General features: G+C 39.1%; 1 protein-coding gene across 1 annotated transcript; it reads left to right on the top strand.

Moving 5' to 3' along the window:
• Positions 1-25: 25 nt before the first annotated feature.
• pitpnb (phosphatidylinositol transfer protein, beta) lies at positions 26-20,006 on the top strand. Its single transcript, XM_079658349.1, has 12 exons — positions 26-110; positions 4,370-4,400; positions 6,023-6,168; positions 7,939-8,030; positions 8,256-8,263; positions 9,056-9,130; positions 9,700-9,783; positions 14,271-14,348; positions 14,481-14,585; positions 14,966-15,088; positions 15,914-16,000; positions 16,666-20,006. The coding sequence occupies exons 1-11, from the start codon at positions 91-93 to the stop codon at positions 15,959-15,961; spliced, it is 810 nt and encodes a 269-aa protein (XP_079514475.1). The 5' UTR covers positions 26-90; the 3' UTR covers positions 15,962-16,000; positions 16,666-20,006.
• Positions 20,007-20,849: the final 843 nt, after the last annotated feature.

A 20,849-nucleotide genomic window follows, 5' to 3' on the forward strand; every position in this document is an offset into this window, starting at 1 on the left:
ATCAGATTTTTTCTGGAGGGCGGAACGAACTTGTTGATAATTCTTTCTGGTGTCCGGTCCCAGTGCGCAGGCGCAGCCCGGGTGACGAAGATGGTGCTCATCAAAGAATAGTGAGTATGAGATGTTTTTAAAAAACGGTTTTTGGTGTGTTTAGAGGCTGATTTCCATTTATTCGAGTGCCTATTACTGAAGAGTAAACATATATGTATCGTTCAGGTCTGTCGTTTACTGGATTTTGCGGTCGCGTAACCCGTAAGAAGCCAGCTTTGAGCAGGGTGGATCAGGACGTGGATAACGGGACACACCGGTCTTTTTTAGGCGTTGCTAGTGCAAGCTAACGTTAGCATCTGAGTTGTAGCAGCGGAGGGGATAATTAGCTTCTTAGTGAAAATGAGTTACATAAAAAGGCTACACACATAAACAATCTAGACATTCAGTCAGTCAACATGATTTTGAGGGTTGGATATGTCACCAACATTAAGGTAGCTAACCGGTTTGCAGCATGTTATATGTGTAAAGTGCCGTAATGTTAAGCTTTGGTCCCGTGAGTGACAGATTAAGGTTCCTTCACCGTCGGATTTAACATGAACGTAATGCTAGCTTTGGCTAAGTTAGCCCTAGCAGCCGGCTAGCTGCTAGCATAAGCATTTTTGACAACAAGTTCATTTATAAACCTATATCTAACACTATCTAACTGCCATGTTGGTGTATTACATTCAATTATCGTTAACAAAGAGTTTAGCAGGTATTTTCGTCTAGTATTTGCTAATTTCACATAGCAGTTGTACCCTTCAAGCTAGCTTGAGGTTATGGAATTACTTTGCTGTTACTTTGTTGGCGCTAGCATTACAGAGTTAGCCTTTTAAATGGGCGGCTAATACTTACCAAGCAACATCTCTAACGCAATTAACCACCACATTTGTGCCCATACATTTGTCGTATTGGTATTGAGGGGGTCCTTTTCATCCACTTTCGTTTCAGCAAAGCTTATTAGCTTCTGCTATGTGGCTAACCAATATCCTCTCCAGATAACGGTACCTGTTGTAGCCTTGTTTGTTCAACTAGCCTTGGTTAAAACACACACATCTGCTTAAATCTAACACATTTTCTTCTTATTTTAAAATTGAATTATTATTGCATACTATGCTTAGACATGCATGGCTAAAAAAACATGTGTTAAAGGTTCGATACAACCAACATCGTGTGTTTCTGTGGAATAACAATAATACAAAAATAACCTGTATTGCATTTGTATTAACGCAATTGTAGAGGAGTATTTAAAACCTACACAACATAATAATTAAAGTAAACATGTTATTGGTCAGGAGATATGGATTTATACATATATAATACTGTAGTATAGTTTGCCCACATTATGCTTTCTAATCAAATGTATGACCGTAGAACAATATATTTGATTATTCTATGCAAAATATAATCATTAAGCAAATAGATGTTCTGTTATGGTTGCTTATAAATATTGTGATTCTAAAACAATGATCAATGTATAGGAGGCATCTTGTTTAAAGGGAGCCTTAATTGAAGAAAATGTGTAGACCTACATTTTGATGAGCTCATTAAGAGAAAAGTACATTTCAATATTAGCGTCACTGTCAATTCTCTTTTCTTTCTGCACTAACATGTAAGTGGATAAGGCATCTGGGAGAGAGCTCTGTCAGATCACCATGGTTATTTTTCTGGTTGTGTTTTACTGCTATTTAAAACGATTTTGTGGACCATATCAACACATTGTCCTAATACCTAAATCAGTATCTTCAACACTTAAAAAGAAAAGCTCCTGAGAAATACATTTTAATTGCTGTAGAAACAAATTAACAGTATGTCCTATTCAGACATGCTTATCTTGCACAACTTACATAAGTATGTACAGTAAGAGTGAGCTGTTGTAAAACTCAACTTTGGTCATGATCGACAGACACACACTACACTATACATGAAGGTGCATTAGCTTGCAGATTTCTTTAGTTTTAAATTAAATGATTTGTAATTATCTTGGTTGCGCCAACAATTATATTTTTTATAATTGAATCTGCAAATGTTTTCTCAAATACATGTTTTGTCTAAATATTGTCCATTATAAGTTAATGAAATTAATTGTTTTGTCTCTGCAACAATCTTAACACAAAAACAATATGCTTGCAATGACAAATGACACAAACAAGCTGATTTGTTGATTGACCAATTCACCCCTAGAAGCATTACATGGATTGTGTAGTAGTTCTATTAGTCACATGAATGAAAAGTGAAACAGTTAAATATTCAAACGTCACAAAGGTTGATCCCCCCTCTGTGTCTAAGCTGCACAGTACCAGTAAAGTCTGCAAAGGCACATAGAGGACTTGACAGGATATTACATAACAACAGCTTACCTGGAGTACAAGACCTCTTGAACTGTTACTGGTCAGCTTTTGTTGAATAGTTGTGCCCTTGATAATCCAAGAAAGCTATTTCCAGTCCAATCCTCTCTCTGCTGCGGGTACTCTGTATAACAAAGTGAATGTTAGTCAGTGTAAACGCAATCAATGTGTATAAAATGAATGCATCGACTACCAAGGAAACAAATGTTCCGATTATAATTATAATTATAATGCATGTTTATGTTTGCCTAGCACAACACAATCAATTTCTTAACGGAGAATAATCAATGACCAATGAATCATTAACACACCTGTACGCTGCAGAGAATGGACACTTTGTGTTGTCATTTTCAGCAGTTGGGGGTTTGAGCAGATTGTAGGCCTCCAGATTTTTCTTATCTCACTATTGCGTTTGTCAGTCACTTTTTATCTCATGTTCAGCAAAGCATGTTTTGTTTTGATTAAAGATCTTTCCCTTTATTAGCAAATACAACGAAACTGATTGTGAAACAGTGGATATCATCCAGTAAAAGCTTTCGGCTCTTCATTGCACTGGATTAAAAAGCCCTCTGGTATTGTCAGGGTCCCATTATTGATCCGTTTACTTCAACATCTAATGCAGTGGATGCTATTTACGTTTTTGCCAGAGCCAACTTGTTAATTTCTCTCTGTTACAAAAGCCACACAACAGCACTATGAGCAACAAACAAAAAACCTGCTGCCTTTTTTTTTTTCCAGTTGTGCAACATTTTTTCTAAAGATACATGACTGTCAGAGCACAGATTCTGGATGTGTCTTTAAAATGCAGATAAATGATGATGGATCATACATGTATTATGAAGTATAACACATATATCTATGTGGTGATTGTATTTGTTTTTTGGGAAGAAAGCTCAACTATAACCAACGCACCTAAACCAATAGGTATTCCCTTACAACGTAAAACGGATTCTTTGCTAGAAAACCCCCACCCAAACAATAAATCTATATATCATTAAAGTTGCAGATGTATTTCTGTTGATGCTAGGTTTTAGCTGCAAGGTTTTTTCATGAGTATTGTTGTTCAGCGGACTTTCTGAGCTGTCTGTAAACCGCCTCAAGCTAACTTTATCAATCACTTCATGTTTAATGCTGAATCTGCAAGTCCCTGCACCTCATTGATAGGAATTATGAGGGGGGGAGGTGCTTTCTTGGAGGGCAGGAAACTAGAGGAATTAGTGATAAATGTTCAAATAAGCTTTTTGAGCAGCTGCTCTGTCCTTGTCTTTTTGTTACTTTAAATGTGAATTACTGCATGTTATTGGTTCAGCATCTTGTGTTCTTATTACATGACTGGACACACAGTATAATGTTTATTGTCACCACCAAAAAAACTAAATAAAAGTAAGACAATCCAGTATGTCCCAATGTCATGCAGTAACACTTGTATACAACATGTAGTACAAATGGGTAGTTGGCAGAAATCCTAATGAATTATCCTGAGAAAACAGTTTTTATAAATGATGCAGATAATGTTAAGGTTTTAGAATACCCTTGTTCACCCATTTTTATGTTTTACCTAAATTGTGTTCAACCTTTACCAGTAGTTATTGTTGCATTATAGTTGTGTGCAGATGAAAGACCTTTTTGAGCCAAAGCTGAGTTTCAACATTCAGGCTGGGGGCTAGTTCATTTTTTCCCCAAAGATGGTCAGAGCAGAGTAATGTTTATTTACGGCTCCATGTTTTTGTAAGTTCAGTCAGTGCTATTCATACATAAAAATATTGGGATATTTGTGTATTTGTGCTCAATCATAGCTGGTCATATTAAGACTAAAAAATCACAGCAATATTTCACTTTGAGTGAAAAAAAGCATCACTTACTTCTGCCCAGAATCGACTATGGACTGTTTTCAAATCCTTAATATTTGTACATCTTCTCCAGTATTTTAACTTGTTTGTTTCTCTCTCTCCATTTCCTGCCCCACCCCTCCCTTGTTTCCACTCTCTCAGCCGTGTAGTGTTGCCAGTCTCTGTGGAAGAGGTGAGTAATCATTACATCCATACCATCTTTCATACTTAAAGACATGTTTTCTTTCCAGCCAACCTTGCCCTGTATCACAGACACGCCATGTTGGAATAGTCATATTTCTGTATTTATTTTCTCCTGTACACAGAAGTCTCTTCCACTCAGGCTTTCATCTGAGGCATATATCGAGACAAAATAGCCTTTGTTAGAGAGCACTGGTATTGGTGTGACAGGCTGGTGTTGGTGTTTGCAGAGAGAGAGCTGGACTGGAGTGTGAGCTCAGACTTTAAAAACTACAATCTCTATTATATTTCTCTTATTAGGAATACTTTTTTGTGCTTGAAATTATATTTTTTGGTTGCAATTGTGCTCTTTAAACCCTCAACTTGGTTCAGTGAACCCAGACCCCAGTGTGATATCTAGCGACACTATACTTTTAATTGGCCCTATTTCACAGCATTTTCTAAATTGGAAAAACATGTGATTCCTCATTTAAACTGCCAGCCACATTTAGTTTGCTCTTAATGGGTTTTCTAGAGAATTAGTACAACAACATAAAAAAATGGTATCCGCAGCAGAAGTTATTTTGGATGTGTTTTTGATATACTTAAGAGAAAACATGTATGTAGCTTTTGTGAGGTCAGCCGCAAGTTAATAAAAGGGTGTTTTGAAACCTTTACGGCTCAGCTACCTCATAACTAGGGATGTCCCGATCCGATCACGTGATCGGGGATCGGAGCCGATCACGTTATTTTCAAAAGATCGGAATCGGGACAAAAAAATCGGGGATCGGATTTTTATTTTTATTTATTTTTTATTTATTTATTTAATTCAATGTTACAAAACAAAAATGACCATGTTCAAGTCTTAAAGTCATCCTGAGGCCTTAGTTTTGGTTTCAAATTACACAACATCATGTATGTGTTGCTTCTTTGGGGCTTGTTTTCATAGACCTGGTTGCTTATTTCTCTCAAATCTGGCAACAGAGTGGGCAGGGCGCAGTGTCTAATTGTAGCAGTAAGCTAACGAGTACTGATAAGCTTTATATTGTTTTTATCCAATGCTGCACAACTGAACTGATCCAATGCTGCTGCGAAAAAAAGAAGCTATATCCATGTTGGATAGAATATCCAATTTAAATAAAAGAATAACCTTAAGGGACAACTTGAATGCTTTTTTTTCTCTTAATGCATTGCATAAAGATCGGATCGGGAAAAATCGGTATCGGCAAATTGTCAAAATCAAATGATCAGAATCGGATCGGGAGCAAAAAAAGTTGATCGGGACATCCCTACAAATAACAGTATCAGAAATCCTGGATTATAGGACAGTTAAGAAGCAAACACCACAATTCAAAGGCTGATAAACATACACTCCAAGATACCTCATTTAGAGCCTTATATAAAATAGAATTAAAGAGAGTAGTCAGGGCTTTAGGTGTTGATGCAGTATAAGATTTTTCTGTGCAGCATCTAGTGGATGAGAGCGGTAAATATCCTCAAAGCACCTGCCTTGGCTTCAGGGACACGCTCAGTCTTTGCCTGTTTCAGCAATAATCGCAGGATTTGTCCCTGCACTTTAATGCTGTATATTCAGTCTTCAGTGTCTTTTTTTTTCTCTCTTCCTATTTCTCACAGTATCAAGTAGGGCAGCTGTTCTCTGTGGCTGAGGCCAGCAAGAATGAGACAGGAGGAGGAGAAGGCATCGAGGTGCTGAAGAACGAACCTTATGAGAAGGATGGGGAGAAGGGACAATACACACATAAAATATACCATCTAAAGAGGCAAGTCTTTCAAACTAAATTGTCTAAGGTTAAACATTGCCCAACTTTTTAAAAAGAGAAAATATTTAAATAACCCTTAGCCAATCATAGGGTGGATACAGTAGTTTGACCGCCTTACACTGATGGCTACACAGGATTGTGTCTAAAAGTGTAGGCTTTTTGCATGCAGCAGTGGTAATTAGTGGATGCAATAAATGGCTCAGTGATGAGGATGGAGAGACAGGGAAACATCTGCAGCCTCAATATTCAGAGATAGCACCTTTGTGACCAACATAAACATGTATTACCCATGGTGTTATCAGCTTTTGGCCAACACCACCAAAAAGGTAAATAAAACAAAGCGCTGGCATCAGAACGTGATTGGAATTGTTTCCTCTATCTGGACGTATTTGTTTAGATCACAGAGAAAGGACTATTACCATTTACAGGTATAGCTGTTGTGGGAGCCAGACATTAGGTAGTAGGGATGTAACGATACCCAAAACTCACGGTACGATAATATCGCGATAACAAGTCCACGGTACGGTATTTATCGCGATATTGAATAATAAAGGAAAAAAAAATTCAATTTTTTGTTTTTCAGTAAAATATTTTTTTACTCGGAAAATGTTTTTTTATTACATAATAAATCTGATTGTACAGCATTTTAGTAGGATAGCAGTATTTTAAAGTGTCAAAAACAAAGTGACAGTAACAGACTGGAACAAGAAAACCAGTGTTTTTGTACCTACTAGTACTACCAAACAAAGTAGGCATTTTCTTTGTGCCACTGCATCTCACAAATAAACAAGCTAATAATCAGACCCTGCAATAGAATAAATCAAGTTTCACTTTAGTTTTTCAAGTAACTCAACTCAAACTCACTAGTCACTCACTCAGTATTCAGACAGGAGGCTTTGCTTTACGCTGTGCGCGCACCCGCGAGGTGCATGCACACACGGCATAACACCGCCCCCCCCCGCGTTGAGAGTTCACGAGCGTGCTCTCTCGTGAACTGTTCAGACCCGACGGGTAATAAGGGATTATGACAGATATTTTACGATCCTGTCTGTCAAAATGACGGACAGCGAAAAAGTCTAACGTGACCTCAGTGGGACGGAGAGATATGCTTTGGCCATGGGTGACAGCAGTGGGTCAAACTGTGCATTGTCTCTTCACCACTTTAAAAACAATACAGTTTTTGCCAAGGAGGTGAGGCTTATTGACAGGGCGAGATATAAATATACTGTTGGTACTGGTCAATGTCTCTAGGTGTGTAAATGTAGCCCTGTAAATACGATGTCCTTTTGTGTGATCTGTTGTTTTATGTTCATGTTGTAACCTACTTGCTGCCATGTTGGACAGGTCTCCCTTGAAAAAGAGATCGATGATCTCAATGGAACTACCTGGTTGAATAAATGTTTAAAAAAAAAAAGTGTTTAAAAAAAATATAATAATAATAAAAAAAAAAAAATTAAATTGCGGTATATTTTGTCAGTCTCACGACGGTATTGGGACGTTTATTTACCGCGATACCGCGATATTCGGTATATCGTTACATCCCTATTAGGTAGTGATGACTACTCTGCACCAGGAAAAGCGCTATATAAATGTAATGTATTATTATTATGCCAACATTTTTTCCTTTGAGTTTATTCCTGCTTGATGTTCTCCATGTTTCAAGATGAAAGTTCAAACCAACCTGCAGATAAACACATCACCCTGGATGTTTTATTCCTCTTGAAAGGGTCACAGAGTTGCTTTTCTGACGTTCTTTCCCTCCCACTGCAGTAAAGTCCCAGGTTATGTGAAGATGATTGCACCAGAGGGAGCATTAGTTTTTCACGAAAAGGCCTGGAACGCCTACCCGTACTGTCGCACAAGTAAGTTCACGCCGATGAATGAATCATTTCATACTTCATGTTGTTTCACAATAGGGTGCTAGATGATGAAAATGTTGTAGTTAAAGCAAAAATCATGGCTTCCTTCAAAGCACATTTTATGAATGTAATACAGTTGTTTTCCTCAACGTTTTCTGATCAATTGAATCCAGATTGTTGATACTGATGCTTTTTTTTCTTCCCTTTTCTTCGCCTCCCACTTTGCAGTTGTGACGGTGAGTTGTTTCTCAAACTTGTTACTCTTTGAAGTTCATGTTTCTTAAGGTTTTGAGCTGACTAGCAGTTTTGTGGTTAGCTCCCCAGCTAGCCTTGCAAGAATATTATTAAACAACATTTCTATGAGCTTCCTCCTATTTTCTCTATTTACTACTACGGGTGTTTTGTTCTCAGGATTGTACATCATTTCATTACATAAATAGTTTTTAAAGAGGGGGTAAAAAGTTCTAAAAGGATTCCTTACTAACAAAAATGTTTTTCTTTTTGCCATTGATTTCTTTTGTGAGAAGTTTTTATCCCCACAGGGAATGATATAACGGTAGAGGCTGTTACCTGGCTAATAAGCTACAATAGTTTGCATGTAGGAAGTTGATAATTCTTTTTAATTTGAGGCTAAAAATGTTCAGATTGACTCTCCCCCCTGGAGCTTCCCCCTATCTCCTAGGGGGTGGTATCACACATACCCACTATCTGTCTGCTGACACTGATCCCTGTTGCTGTACATTACCTGCCAGCTTACACTGTTACCAGGGCTTTAAAATAGATCTGAGCCGAGCAGCATCACTAGTGATGTTTCAGTGTGACCGTTTGATTGGTTAATTGGATTTAACTGCAGGGTTTAAGCACAATCGCAGAATCCTCATTTTACGGTGTTCTCTGTGCTCTTTTGTCCTGGCCCTTTGAAGCCAGCTGCACTTCATTCAGTTTACCTGTGGTACTTTTAAAAACTAAAGGCCAAGTTATCTTCATTCCTCTTGATCAAAATGTGTCTGCTTTCTCCTGCTTTTCAGAACGAGTACATGAAGGACGACTTCATGATAAAGATCGAGACGTGGCACAAACCTGACATGGGAACAATAGAAAATGTAAGTGACCAGGGTAAACGGTGTGGAGGCATGTTGGTGTTAAAAGGGTTCTTATTTTGGTGTTGCACTCTTTTCAAGTCGGGAGAAGATTAAAAAAAGAACAGCAGCAGAGGCTAATATGTCCTGACCTTCAGACCCTAGTATAAGTCACAGTCTGGAACACTGCATCCTACATTTCCCATAATACAACATAAGAGCATGTTTCATTGGACCATCCCTGTTTGATAAACAGCCCTTTAAAAAGAGTTTGTGCCCAGTTTATAAAGCAGGCTTTCTGTTATGCATTTAAGTCTCCAAGTCCAAACGCATATATTGATTATTCTCCCAAACTCCCTGATTCCCCTCTGAAGCCCCAGAGGACGCAACACAAGCTTCAAAGTGTGAAACAGGTGGATTCCCACATAAGTAGAAAAAAAGATCTTCATAAAGTTTCAGAAGAAGAGTTGAAGTTCCAATACACTGCTGTGGTTTTGAATCTCATTAGATTTTCACTCGACACAGACCTCCTGAAGGGAACAAAGTGTCCCTTGTGTGCTGAGCTGAGGTGTACATGTTTCTCTTTGTTTTAGGTCCATGACCTGGACGAGCCAACATGGAGGACGGTGGAGGTGTCTCCAATAGATATTGCCAGCAAAGAAGAAGTGGCCCCAGGGGTGAGGTTTTTTGTTTATACTGGTGTTCCTAAAAGTAGACCCTCCAGAAAAAAACGCGGGCAAAAATCCTTGATTATGCGGGCTAAATTCCTTGATTATGCGGGCTAAATTCCTTGATTATGCGGGCTAAATTCCTTGATTATGCGGGCTAAAATCCTTGATTATGCGGGCTAAAATCCTTGATTATGCGGGCTAAATTCCTTGATTATGCGATTAAACATGCAGGGTTTTTATGTGATTTTATGCGGGGGAAATTGCGGGAAGTTTCGGAAAGTTGCAAAATATGCTAAATATGTGGGGAAAAAGAATAACAATTTTTTAAAATATTGGGCTGTCTTATTTATTCTCTCTCACACACAACCTGCCACTAACGTTAAACCCCTTCACTATTCAATTAAACACATTCAATGTTTATTTATTGTAAAAGCAATTGGGCTATTTTAATCTCACACACACACACACACACACACACACACACACACACACACACACACACACACACACACACACACACACACACACACACACACACACACACTTCTCCGCCTCATTCTGTTTTCATTTACCCGTTTGTTATCTGACCAGCTTCAATCTTGTAGGCTACTCACCTCGTTTCTTGTAGCCCTCGAAAGGGTTTTAGAGGTTGATGCCTCGTGAACGTGAGTTGTTTGGCTTTCTTGTCCGCAGCAGCAGAAAGCATTTTCGAATGTTTGAATGAATCAAAGTGGGTCGTCACCGTCGATTTTATAAAAGGCCTTTTTTTCATACCACTAAACATAGATTAACACAAACTAAAAGCACACAGCAAGTGAATCAGGTGTTGGTAACTGATTTACAGCATGCAGTGTTTCACCTAGGTTTACTGCCTTGGCAGGGTGCTGCTTGGGTACCCCCCCCGAAAAAAATGTTGAGGGCACCCGAATTGTTTTTATCCTCTGGAGCAGAGAGAGGAGCTGTGGATTATTGTTATTGATATCGTACAGTAACAAAGTATTTGTAGATTAAAAAGTAATAAAGTACAGTGTTCCACTGTACTTTATTACTTTTATTCAAACTGTATTCCCTTATCATGTAGCCTACACTTCTTCCTTTCATTGATACATTTAAATCACCTTATGATCATATTGAGCTATTGGTGTGAGTCTAACATTAAACAAGCAGTCTGCTTGTCATACATTGCTGACGATACATTTTAAGAGGCAATTTGTTGAGTCACTGCCGCTAAATGCCGGTAGCATCAAGCTAGCAAATCCTGCATTAGCCTCACATCAACAGGTGTAGACAAAACATCCAATTATCCTGAGCTAATTTACTGAATAAACCAACTCACATCTCCTGTCTTTTTATTCACCCAACTCATTAGACTATTCTTCTGCTGGCGTTTCATTTTTGTTTTCTGTCAAATTCAATACTGTAGTTCAAAACCGCGGTACCTGCTCACCATCTGTGAGCTATTTTTAGAATGCGCACGCTACGTTCGTTGTCGTGTTCTTGCGCGTCCACCTGGGCAGGCTGTGTGTGTCCTTCTTCCGTGACGATAACGGCTTGCGGTTAAACAAAAAATAATAAACAAATTTGAAACTGGGATGGGGGGGACACAAACGGGCTGACGGCAGAGCTCGGGGCAATAATGCAGATTTGTTTGACTTTTTTACACTTTGTTGTTCTTCTCCTTACCTCCGCTCTTGACTCTGATTGTGAGTGTGTGTGTGTGGGGGGGGGGAGCGGAGCCTTCAGAAACAGAACGGAGGGAGAATGTGAATACGCAAAGCAGTGGACACTGAAACATGCACATTGGATAAATAACATAGGTGTTTAGTTTATTTAATAAAAGAGCACATGTGACAAGTGACCGTAGATAGATTACTTCAGTTGCAATTTGGTGCTATATATATAGATATATTTTATTTTTATTAAAAAATTTAAAAAACACCTTGAATTTCCGGCAGGGCGCGGGGCTCTGCTGGCAGGGTGCAGCGCCCCGCTAAGACAATGGTAGGGGAAACACTGGCATGGTGTCTCCACCCTGAGGAAGAGTTTGGTCATACAGAATGAGAGACATGCAGTCACTTTATTCATTTATGGCCATATGGTTGTTTGCAATATATCTCACTCATCATGTTTATCATAAAAAACGAAATGTTCTTGAAATCGACTGGGGGGGAGCATTCACTTGAATTGGCGATAATGGATACTCCAATCAATTTCCTGTCTGGATTATGCACTTGCTTGTCACTCCACTCATTGTCAGTTTTGTGAAAAATGTAAAGTCTGTCATTTCTTCTTGCGGACAGCTGTCTCCCTCAGCTGGAAATCCAACCATTAAGACTTGAATAAATAGCCATTTACATGTAATCAGTGACTGTCTGTAATGCACTGTAGAAGCTTTTCAACAGGGACCAGTAAAATGCCTATTGTTGCTATCATATACCTTAGCAGCTGATTCAATATTGACTGTCTTTGGAACGGCTCTAGGGTGTGCATTATCTATTAATGTATCTTTTATGTGGCATCATTTCTGACCATTCAGAAGGAAAAAAAATGTCTTAATGCAAAGTTGTATTGTTGAAATGGCACGACTATACAGTTGGACTGCATTTATAAAGCACAAGGAAATGCACTGTGACAGGTTATCAGTCATTTGATTTGCTGTCAAATGGATATAAGAGACATTGAAAGTATTTTGGTAAATGGTGTGAGACCACTGATACATTACACTGTGAACCTTCTTTTAAAACCTTTCACCAGTATTATGATCTCCTGTCAGTCAGTAATACCTAGACCGCAGTGGCGGCGCCAGGGTATGGCTGGGGTAGGCTACAGCCATACCAAGAAATGGCTTAGCCCTACCTTAGCCCGACCATGAAAAATTATGTTAAAGTAAGCATGTTGAGAACACGGATTGCGAAAATCTACCGGTCGTGTCCACAACACACAAAATGATCCTGCTGTAACAATAAGTGCAGGTTACTGACGCAATATGGTTGAGACCATTCGGGTTTATGCTAGAGGGGTGCAAGGAATAGTCTAAGTAGTGGGGGAGTTGTATACACTAAAGGTGTGGAAATTCTCTTGCGTTATAATATCAGCGCGGCCGCGGTCAGATCAAAATGCCTCTGAATGCAATTTGAATAGACCTACAGCCAATCAGAGCAACGAAACGTTGGGTCTGCTGCATCATGCATTACAGTGAAAAGTCCCCAAACTCGCGCCGAGTAAATTGCACACAGACAGCAGAACTTCAAGGATTAATTGTATATTTCGGATGGATAGATTTGTTCTTAAACACCCTCGCATTGAGGTACAAGTCGAACAGGTGCCAGAGTCACACGACCCACCTGAAGAGTGAATAGCGAGTTTTGAACATATTTTGTAATAATGGGTCATTTGAAAAAGTGTTTTGTATGACAATAGACACACAGGCCACCTGTTGTGTGCTTTGTCTGTCTCTCTCTGTTTACCTGTGTCTGTGTCTGTGTCTCGCTCTCTCTGTCTCTCTCTCTGTCTCCCTCTCTCCCTCTCCGTGTCAATTTTATATGCCAACTTTTCTTGTTTCTGCCGCTGCGTAGCATGTTGTAACAATGTGGAATTAGCCGAATAGGCTATTGTATTGTTTTACTCACACCTGTTGCTCTCGATGTAATTTAGCTGATAAAAGGAGACTAATAAAAGCCTCACGCGTGGCGTTTCACTGTCAAGGTGTGAGATATAGCGTGTATGTAATTACATTACAAATACTGACTTGAGCCCCACCACTGTATGGGTTAGCCCTAACATAGATTACCCAACAAAAGTACTCTGGCGCCGCCACTGCTAGACCGTCATGTCGCCTGTGGTTTACAATCTTAAAGGAAGCATTAAGCCATTTTCATCCTGGTGGGACACAGTGTTTCTTACACTAGCACATGAACAGTAATGATTTAAGTGGATCAGGTTGAGGCTGAGGCGTAATCTGAATGTCCATCTGCTCCAGGTTTCTGCACTCGTTTCCAGAGGCCTCATGGATTAAAACAGCAGAGAGCCACGAGCTTTGGTGTGGGGGAGTACAAATACAATGTTGTAGATGCTGATTCGTTAGTAGTCCTGGACCGAATAGGACTCAACTGAATTTGCTTTAATTAAATCTAGCAAGTAGTTAAACCTGTTAATCCAACTGAGATTAAAGATGTCTACTACAAGAAAGACCTGAGTTTCAACAATTAACATAAAAGCACAGATTAAAGTATTATTTTGAAGTATTTCTACACAGACCGCCTGGACTTTTTTAGATCTGTATTCATATAACATTTTTGTTTGTTGATTTGGATGTTTGACTTTCACTGTGTAAAAAAAAGTATGTGTAGTCTTTACTTGACCCAACAAACAGGAACAAATCTGATGATAGTGACGTGACCCTTTTAAACAAAGGCCGTCTATCTGCACCGTGTGTTTCAGGTACATTCTGTTTCTTTATCTTAATGTTTTGTTGCCCTCTGTTCCCTTACCAGGACTATAAGCCAGAAGAAGATCCTACCCTTTTCCACTCCGCCAAGACGGGCAGAGGACCCCTCGGCCCTGAATGGAAGGTACCTGAGTTCCAGAGAGCAGAACATATACAACACTTACTGCTGGACATCACGATGTTCTCTGTCTGTCCTTGGTAACATTTCAGATGAATGAAATGTGCTTTTTCCTCTTTCTTTCCCCTGCTTCTACAGAATGAGCTGAAGACAGATTGTCCTTACATGTGTGCGTACAAACTGGTCACTGTCAAGTTCAAATGGTGGGGTCTTCAGACCAAAGTGGAAAACTTCATCCACAGGGTAATATATCTTTGCCATATCATGTTTTTCAATGAATAATTGGTGCATAGTCTTTGATAAGATTGAAATGTACCAATGGAGTGTTGTTTCTGTTTTGAACAGCAGAGGGAGACATGGCTTTTTCAGTGTTTCTTAAAATTGGAGAGAGAATTTAACTGAGTAAAGCATGGATCAGTGCAGGGAAGAGATGAGACAGGCAAGGGTAAAGGAACGTTAACCTTGTACAATTATTTAAATAGAAAAACATTTAAAGTCTCCAACACAGACTGAAGGCAGGAAACAGGAGCCCCCACTTCAGTCCGACCTGTCATTTGCCTCTAATCCGCTTTTGGTGTTGTGCAATTGTTTTACATTTGAACCTTTTTTTTGTCCTTCCACAGCAAGAAAAGCGTATTTTCACCAACTTCCACCGCCAGCTGTTCTGCTGGATTGACAGGTGGGTGGGTTTGACCATGGAGGACATCAGGCGGATGGAGGAAGAGACCCAAAAAGAGCTTGAGGAGGTAATTACATCTCCAACTATCCACTGTACTTCTTGAATTTGAAAGCAGGTGAAAATAATGCAGTTAAAGTATTTCAACATTAACTGGAATGCAGTAGGGCTGTACCCGAATATTCGTTCGTTGGAGTACTATTCGGGTTTCAATTTCGTTATTCGTTTTTTCCCCGTTTTAAAAAAAAATTGAATTGATTGAAATCTCCAATATCAACGTAAGAGCTTGTGCCTCTTCGGGGGGTGCCAACACTTAACCATAAACGTTATCGTTTACTTTCTCCGTCTTTATATGTAGATTTCTCCGTTAATGTCCGTCACGTTGTTTCCATAGCAACAACAACTTCCTGTCAACAGCGCTAACTCTCCTTCAAAATAAAAGCATGTCCATAAATAGGAAGCCAAGCCAAATTACACTTAAGACATACAACTGCAACAAAAGTAACAAACACAATGCGATATCCTTTTCAATTTCAAAGAACACAGATTGGGTTGGGTATAAAAAAACAATACTGTTGAATAACAAAATGAATGCCATGAATACACCTAAATACACGTGTTGAAGCGGGTCGAATATTCACTGCTGATTACTACCAAATATCTGGAGCCCGAAAAATGGTATTCGTGACAGCCCTAGAATGCAGGATTCAGCTAGACCTTCATTAATATCTGACATGTTTGAAGATATTCTTAATGTCAATGAACTCTCACATCAATCAATTGAAGTTGTGAATGATGTAATGCTACATTGTTCTGTTGGGAGCAGACTGCTGGAGACGACGCGACACACTTAATCTTCCTGATTTAACCCCCTTACTCCTGAATTTCACATTAGATGCGTCAGAAGGGAGATGTGCGAGGCACCTCTGCAACAGACGAGTAGAGGCCCGCTGCTGTAGGTCAAACACTAGAGGCAGGCTGAGTAAGTCTCATCACAGGAGGGTGGTGGCGCTGCATGGATCATTCTCCACCCATTTCCTAATCCTTCTGTCTGGCTTCTGTCTAATCGTTTATTTGTGTTTATATTTTCGAGCAAGAGAGCATAGAAATTCAACTAAGCAGTTTTTCACCTAAGTTTTCTAACACTTTATACTGATAGAAATACAGATCACAGCGTAACAGACCATTCATCATCTCATAAGGTCAGAGACACAATCTATTTTTCCTAGTATTTCAATAATTTATCAACGCATAGTTTAGGTGAAAGTCATTCTCTGAAACAATTCAGTCTTTATTAGAGGTTCTTTGTGTTTCTGCTGTCTAACTGACTTGTTCATCTCTTTTTTTAAGTACCGTCCAGTTTGCTTGACGTTTTATAATCCCTGTTATCTTCCCATTCTAATCTTTCTTCATCTCATTCCAGTCATTGTCCTTTTGCCTCAATCACATTGGTCTTTTTCACTCATTTTAACACTCTTGCAGCTTCATCACTTTTTTCAATTTGTTTATCTCCTGATGTTACGTTATGTATGTTTTTTAAATGTTGGCTGATTTCCCTGCATGTGCATGTCTTATTCCAACCACATTTGGCCATCTCTTTCGTCCTTTCACCCAAAGTAAACCCAAACTTCTCTCTCTGTCTCCCAGCTGCGTAAAACAGGTCCGATTCGAGGCACCAGTGCTGCTCATGACGAATGAGGCAAATCAACCAAACCCTGTCATGATGATGTCATCAGAGACACGTCCACCACGATGAGGAAGTGGCCCTGACGTCGCCTCTTTTTTTCCTGTCTCACATGATTCATTGGGGGGTTTGAAAAGATTGGTTAACAGTACTGTACAGATTCTACCCCAATCACAAGCCTCCTGTTCACAACAGAAAACATGGTTTTGCATACATATAAAAAGAAAAAAAAAACTCTTTGCACAGAACGTAAATTGCCTGATATGTAATTGTTAGTTGATTATTACAATGGGCTTTGTTTTTATTCAGGTGTGTACACCGTGACTCAGAAAGTCAAGCCTTTTAAATAATTTAGAATGTTGTTTTTAGGTATACAGGTTCCCACAAAAATTGGTATAAGATGACTTTAGCAGGTATTGGACCATTTATCCCCGACCTACCCTTGTATTATAATTGTCTGTCTCTACTTTAATCCTCGTCTCTCCCCTCAGTATCGTCTATATGCTTGTCCTGGTTAAATTTGTCTAGATCTCCTCCCCTCCATGTCTTACTGAACCCTCTATCTGGCAGTAGTTGGGAATTCTGATGTTTTTCTTTGTTTTTTAGTTTTAATTTCAAGGCGTTTATGGTTCAAAGCAAATTTCATGCATGATGGATAATTCTCTGCTATTGTTTTCCCCACACATGCACACATTTCGACATGCACACCAGCCCTCCTCCTCCTCCTCAGTCACAAGTGCATGTGTACAACAGCAACTCCTCGCTACACTGTCATTGCATGTGTTTAGTCGCTGCAATGCAGCTGCGCTCAAGTGGATTGTTTGTGTTGATTAGAGAGAGAGTCTGTACAATACACCTGCGTGTTAGTGTGTGCATCTGTGTGCTTGTAAGTGTTATCAGCTGCCTTCGCTCTTAAAGGACTGTCACTCTTGAGATGAATAACGTTCAGATTAATATCCAGGCTTCTGCGTGTTCTCGGCTCACAGCTGAGCTCTCACTCCTCCACCAGCCTGTTGAACCTGCCTCATGCTATCGCTGCATGTCCTTGCTCCTTAGCTAGGGCTTTAACTGGACGGCACCCAAAAGCCTCCGCAATGTTTTTTAAAACTAAAACAAATGAGGATGAGAGTTTGTGACTGTGTGCACGAATCAAGGTATTTTTTTTTTTTTTTATATCGTTCTCAAACTACAGTTTCCTCTCTCCCCTAACAGAGCAAATCAGGCAGATTGTTTTTGTTTATTGTGGATTGATGAGCATTTTGCTTGTATAGATTTTATTTTCACAAGTTTGAAAATACTCCAAAAGGTTTGAGGTCAGTCGGATCTTTTCCCATCGGTTAAGGAGGAAATTGCCTCGGAAAAGGTTAAAAACACTTTACTCTTACAGTTTAGATCAGTGTAGGGTTATAGTACGAGCCACGATCATTATACTGTGCTCTTTCCTGCATCACTACGGTTTGGATTGATTCAATCACAGCAAGAGCTCACTTTTGCAGTCTTTAACTTGAGAGTAATGCAGATCCTGTTTGGGCTCTAGGTAAAATATTTGTGATGTTTTTGATCATGATGTAGCTTAGTGCAGATATACAGCTGTGATTGAGACTTTGTTTATTCGATCAGGTATGAGTGTCTAGCCTATCTGTGCGTTGTGTTTGTTGGACAGGTTAACAGAGAGTTATAAGTGTACTTTATAATAGGCCCATTATAGAAATGGACAAACTGTACATACATACACAGACTTGAGTGGATTATTCACAGCTTCTCAGCGGTGTCAGGTCTATCATTCAATACTGCTAACTTAAAGTAAGTTATGATGTTGTCAGAGCAGGTAATGTCAGCTCTGTGGACAGTGTGCAGTGTGTGTAAAGCAAACAGTCTGCGTGTTGTTGCTCACACCATGATTTAACCGTACCTCATCCATGCTTGTGAATGTACAGCTAGGAGACAGAAGTGTCAATGTGCAGGATGTTTCTAAACTGCAGGAAAACTGACTTGTTTCACAGCTGTACAAGCATGACATGGAGCCATTCTATCATCAAAAGACAAGGAGAGATTTAAAACAACTTCAGAATTGGATCTGCATGCTCAACACTTTCTTTTCATTTTTTATTCTTTACGTTTTCCTTTCTTTTGTCTCTGTTGTTCTCTGTGTTTGATCAGGACATCAGTGCTTTTGAGAAGCTCTTGAACTGCATTAGACAAGAAGGAAAATCTTTTAAAAGGGTGGCTCTCCTCAGAATCAAACTGGATTTGGCTGGACCTCGGTTTACAAACGAGGAGTGAAAAGCCTCACCGAGTTTGATGATGACGGGAGGCGCCTGGTAGACTAGAATAGGCTGAGTGATGTACAGTTTTGTAGCATTACCAGTGATGACAGCCAGGGTATGACTGAGGGGAGGGATAGAAGCTTAGGGAAAAAATGGAGTCCAAAATACAGTTTTCTCTATTGTAATCATGAATAAGCACTTGCAAGATCTACTGTTTTTTTTTTCTTTTGTTTCTTTTTTGTTATGTTTTTTGAAAGACAAAGATTCACAATGTACTCAATTTTCTCTTTTCTGATAAGGCAACATTCAGGGGAATTAGTAGTGAATGTAATACAATTAGTTCCTTTTCTTTTTTGTACAGCTTTCAGGCTGTGACAGAAGGTCTAGACAATGGAACATAACAGAATATCTAATAAATTTGAACAAATAAGAGAATAAATGTGCCGTTTCCTGTTTTTCCTGTGAGAACTGTGTCACTTATGGTTATGGAGGACGGAACATGACATAAGTATAAATAAATGTATAAAGAAATACAGTAATTAGTAAATACATACACAAAATAATAAATGCATAAATAAAAGTCGAAAATAAAACAGAACACACGTTATTATATATCTTTAATATATTTCTACATTTACTGTCGCATTTATTTATGTATTTCTGTGTCTGTATGCTAATGAGGTGGGCGGTCCTAACTTCAGTCTGAGGCATGATTGGTTACAGGAGTGTGATCATTTCTGACAGATTGGGTTTAGCAGGAGTGGCATGATTTTGTTCTCAGGAGGAGAATTTTACCTTTAGTAGAGTATTACCCAAAAAGTACAAAGTAAAAGTACTTCATTTTATTGTTTTATTTGTTTTATTGTCAATTCTATATGCCAACTTTTCTTGTTTCTGCCGCTGCGTAGCATGTTGTAACAACGTGGAATTAGCAGAATAGGCTATTGTATTGTTTAACTCAAACCTGTTGCTCTCGATGTAATTTAGCTGATAAAAGGAGACTAATAAAAGCCTCACGCGTGGCGTTTCACTGTCAAGGGGTGTGATATAGCGTGTATGTAATTACATTACAAATACTGACTTGAGCCCCACCACTGTATGGGTTAGCCCTACCATAGATTACCCAACAAAAATACTCTGGCGCCGCCACTGGGGCTAAACCATTTCTTGGTATGGCTATAGCCTACCCCAGCCATACCCTGGCGCCGCCACTGGTTTCAGCATAATAGAGCGTTCATGATGGACTTTTAAAGGTAAGAAGACGTGTAAAGATTTATATTGCGGATATTATCAGCACATCTGAGTCAAATGAACATGTGTATTGAAGGATGTTAGTGGATTAAACCTAAATCTACTGATTTAGGGAACGTTTACAGATAACAGATTAGGCTAGGATACCAGATAAAGTTAGCAATACACGTTAACCATGAACAGCCTATTAATCCGTTCACCTAATGTTATTTCATCCATCGTTGTGGAATTAGAGAAAAAGAGCTTCTTAACGTGCTTTTATCCGGGGTGGAGGGAGTTAAATATTAGTTTAATATAACATTGGGGCTAGTGATTGTAGTGGGTGGAAGTGGTGAAATGAGGATATCCATTTTGGAGTTCAAGCTAGTATGAACTTTAACGTTACACAATAATAGGGAAGAGAGCTATTTTTGTGATACATCGCTATTGATATGGATTTAGAATGCATATTTGAGACTTCCAAACAGTAAATAAAAACATAACTTATGGGTAAGTAGAGCCATATAATGTCCTTGTGATTCTGTTGATTATTACCTGTCTGTATTATGTTGCCGCTCAGCTGATTTTGGATTGTTGGCAAAGGGAGAGGGACTTAAGTGAGAGTGAAAACACAAGGTAAGTTTAAAATA

Source organism: Notothenia rossii, assembly GCF_949606895.1.
Source record: "Notothenia rossii genome assembly, chromosome: 11".
Taxonomy (NCBI): Eukaryota; Metazoa; Chordata; class Actinopteri; order Perciformes; family Nototheniidae; genus Notothenia; species Notothenia rossii.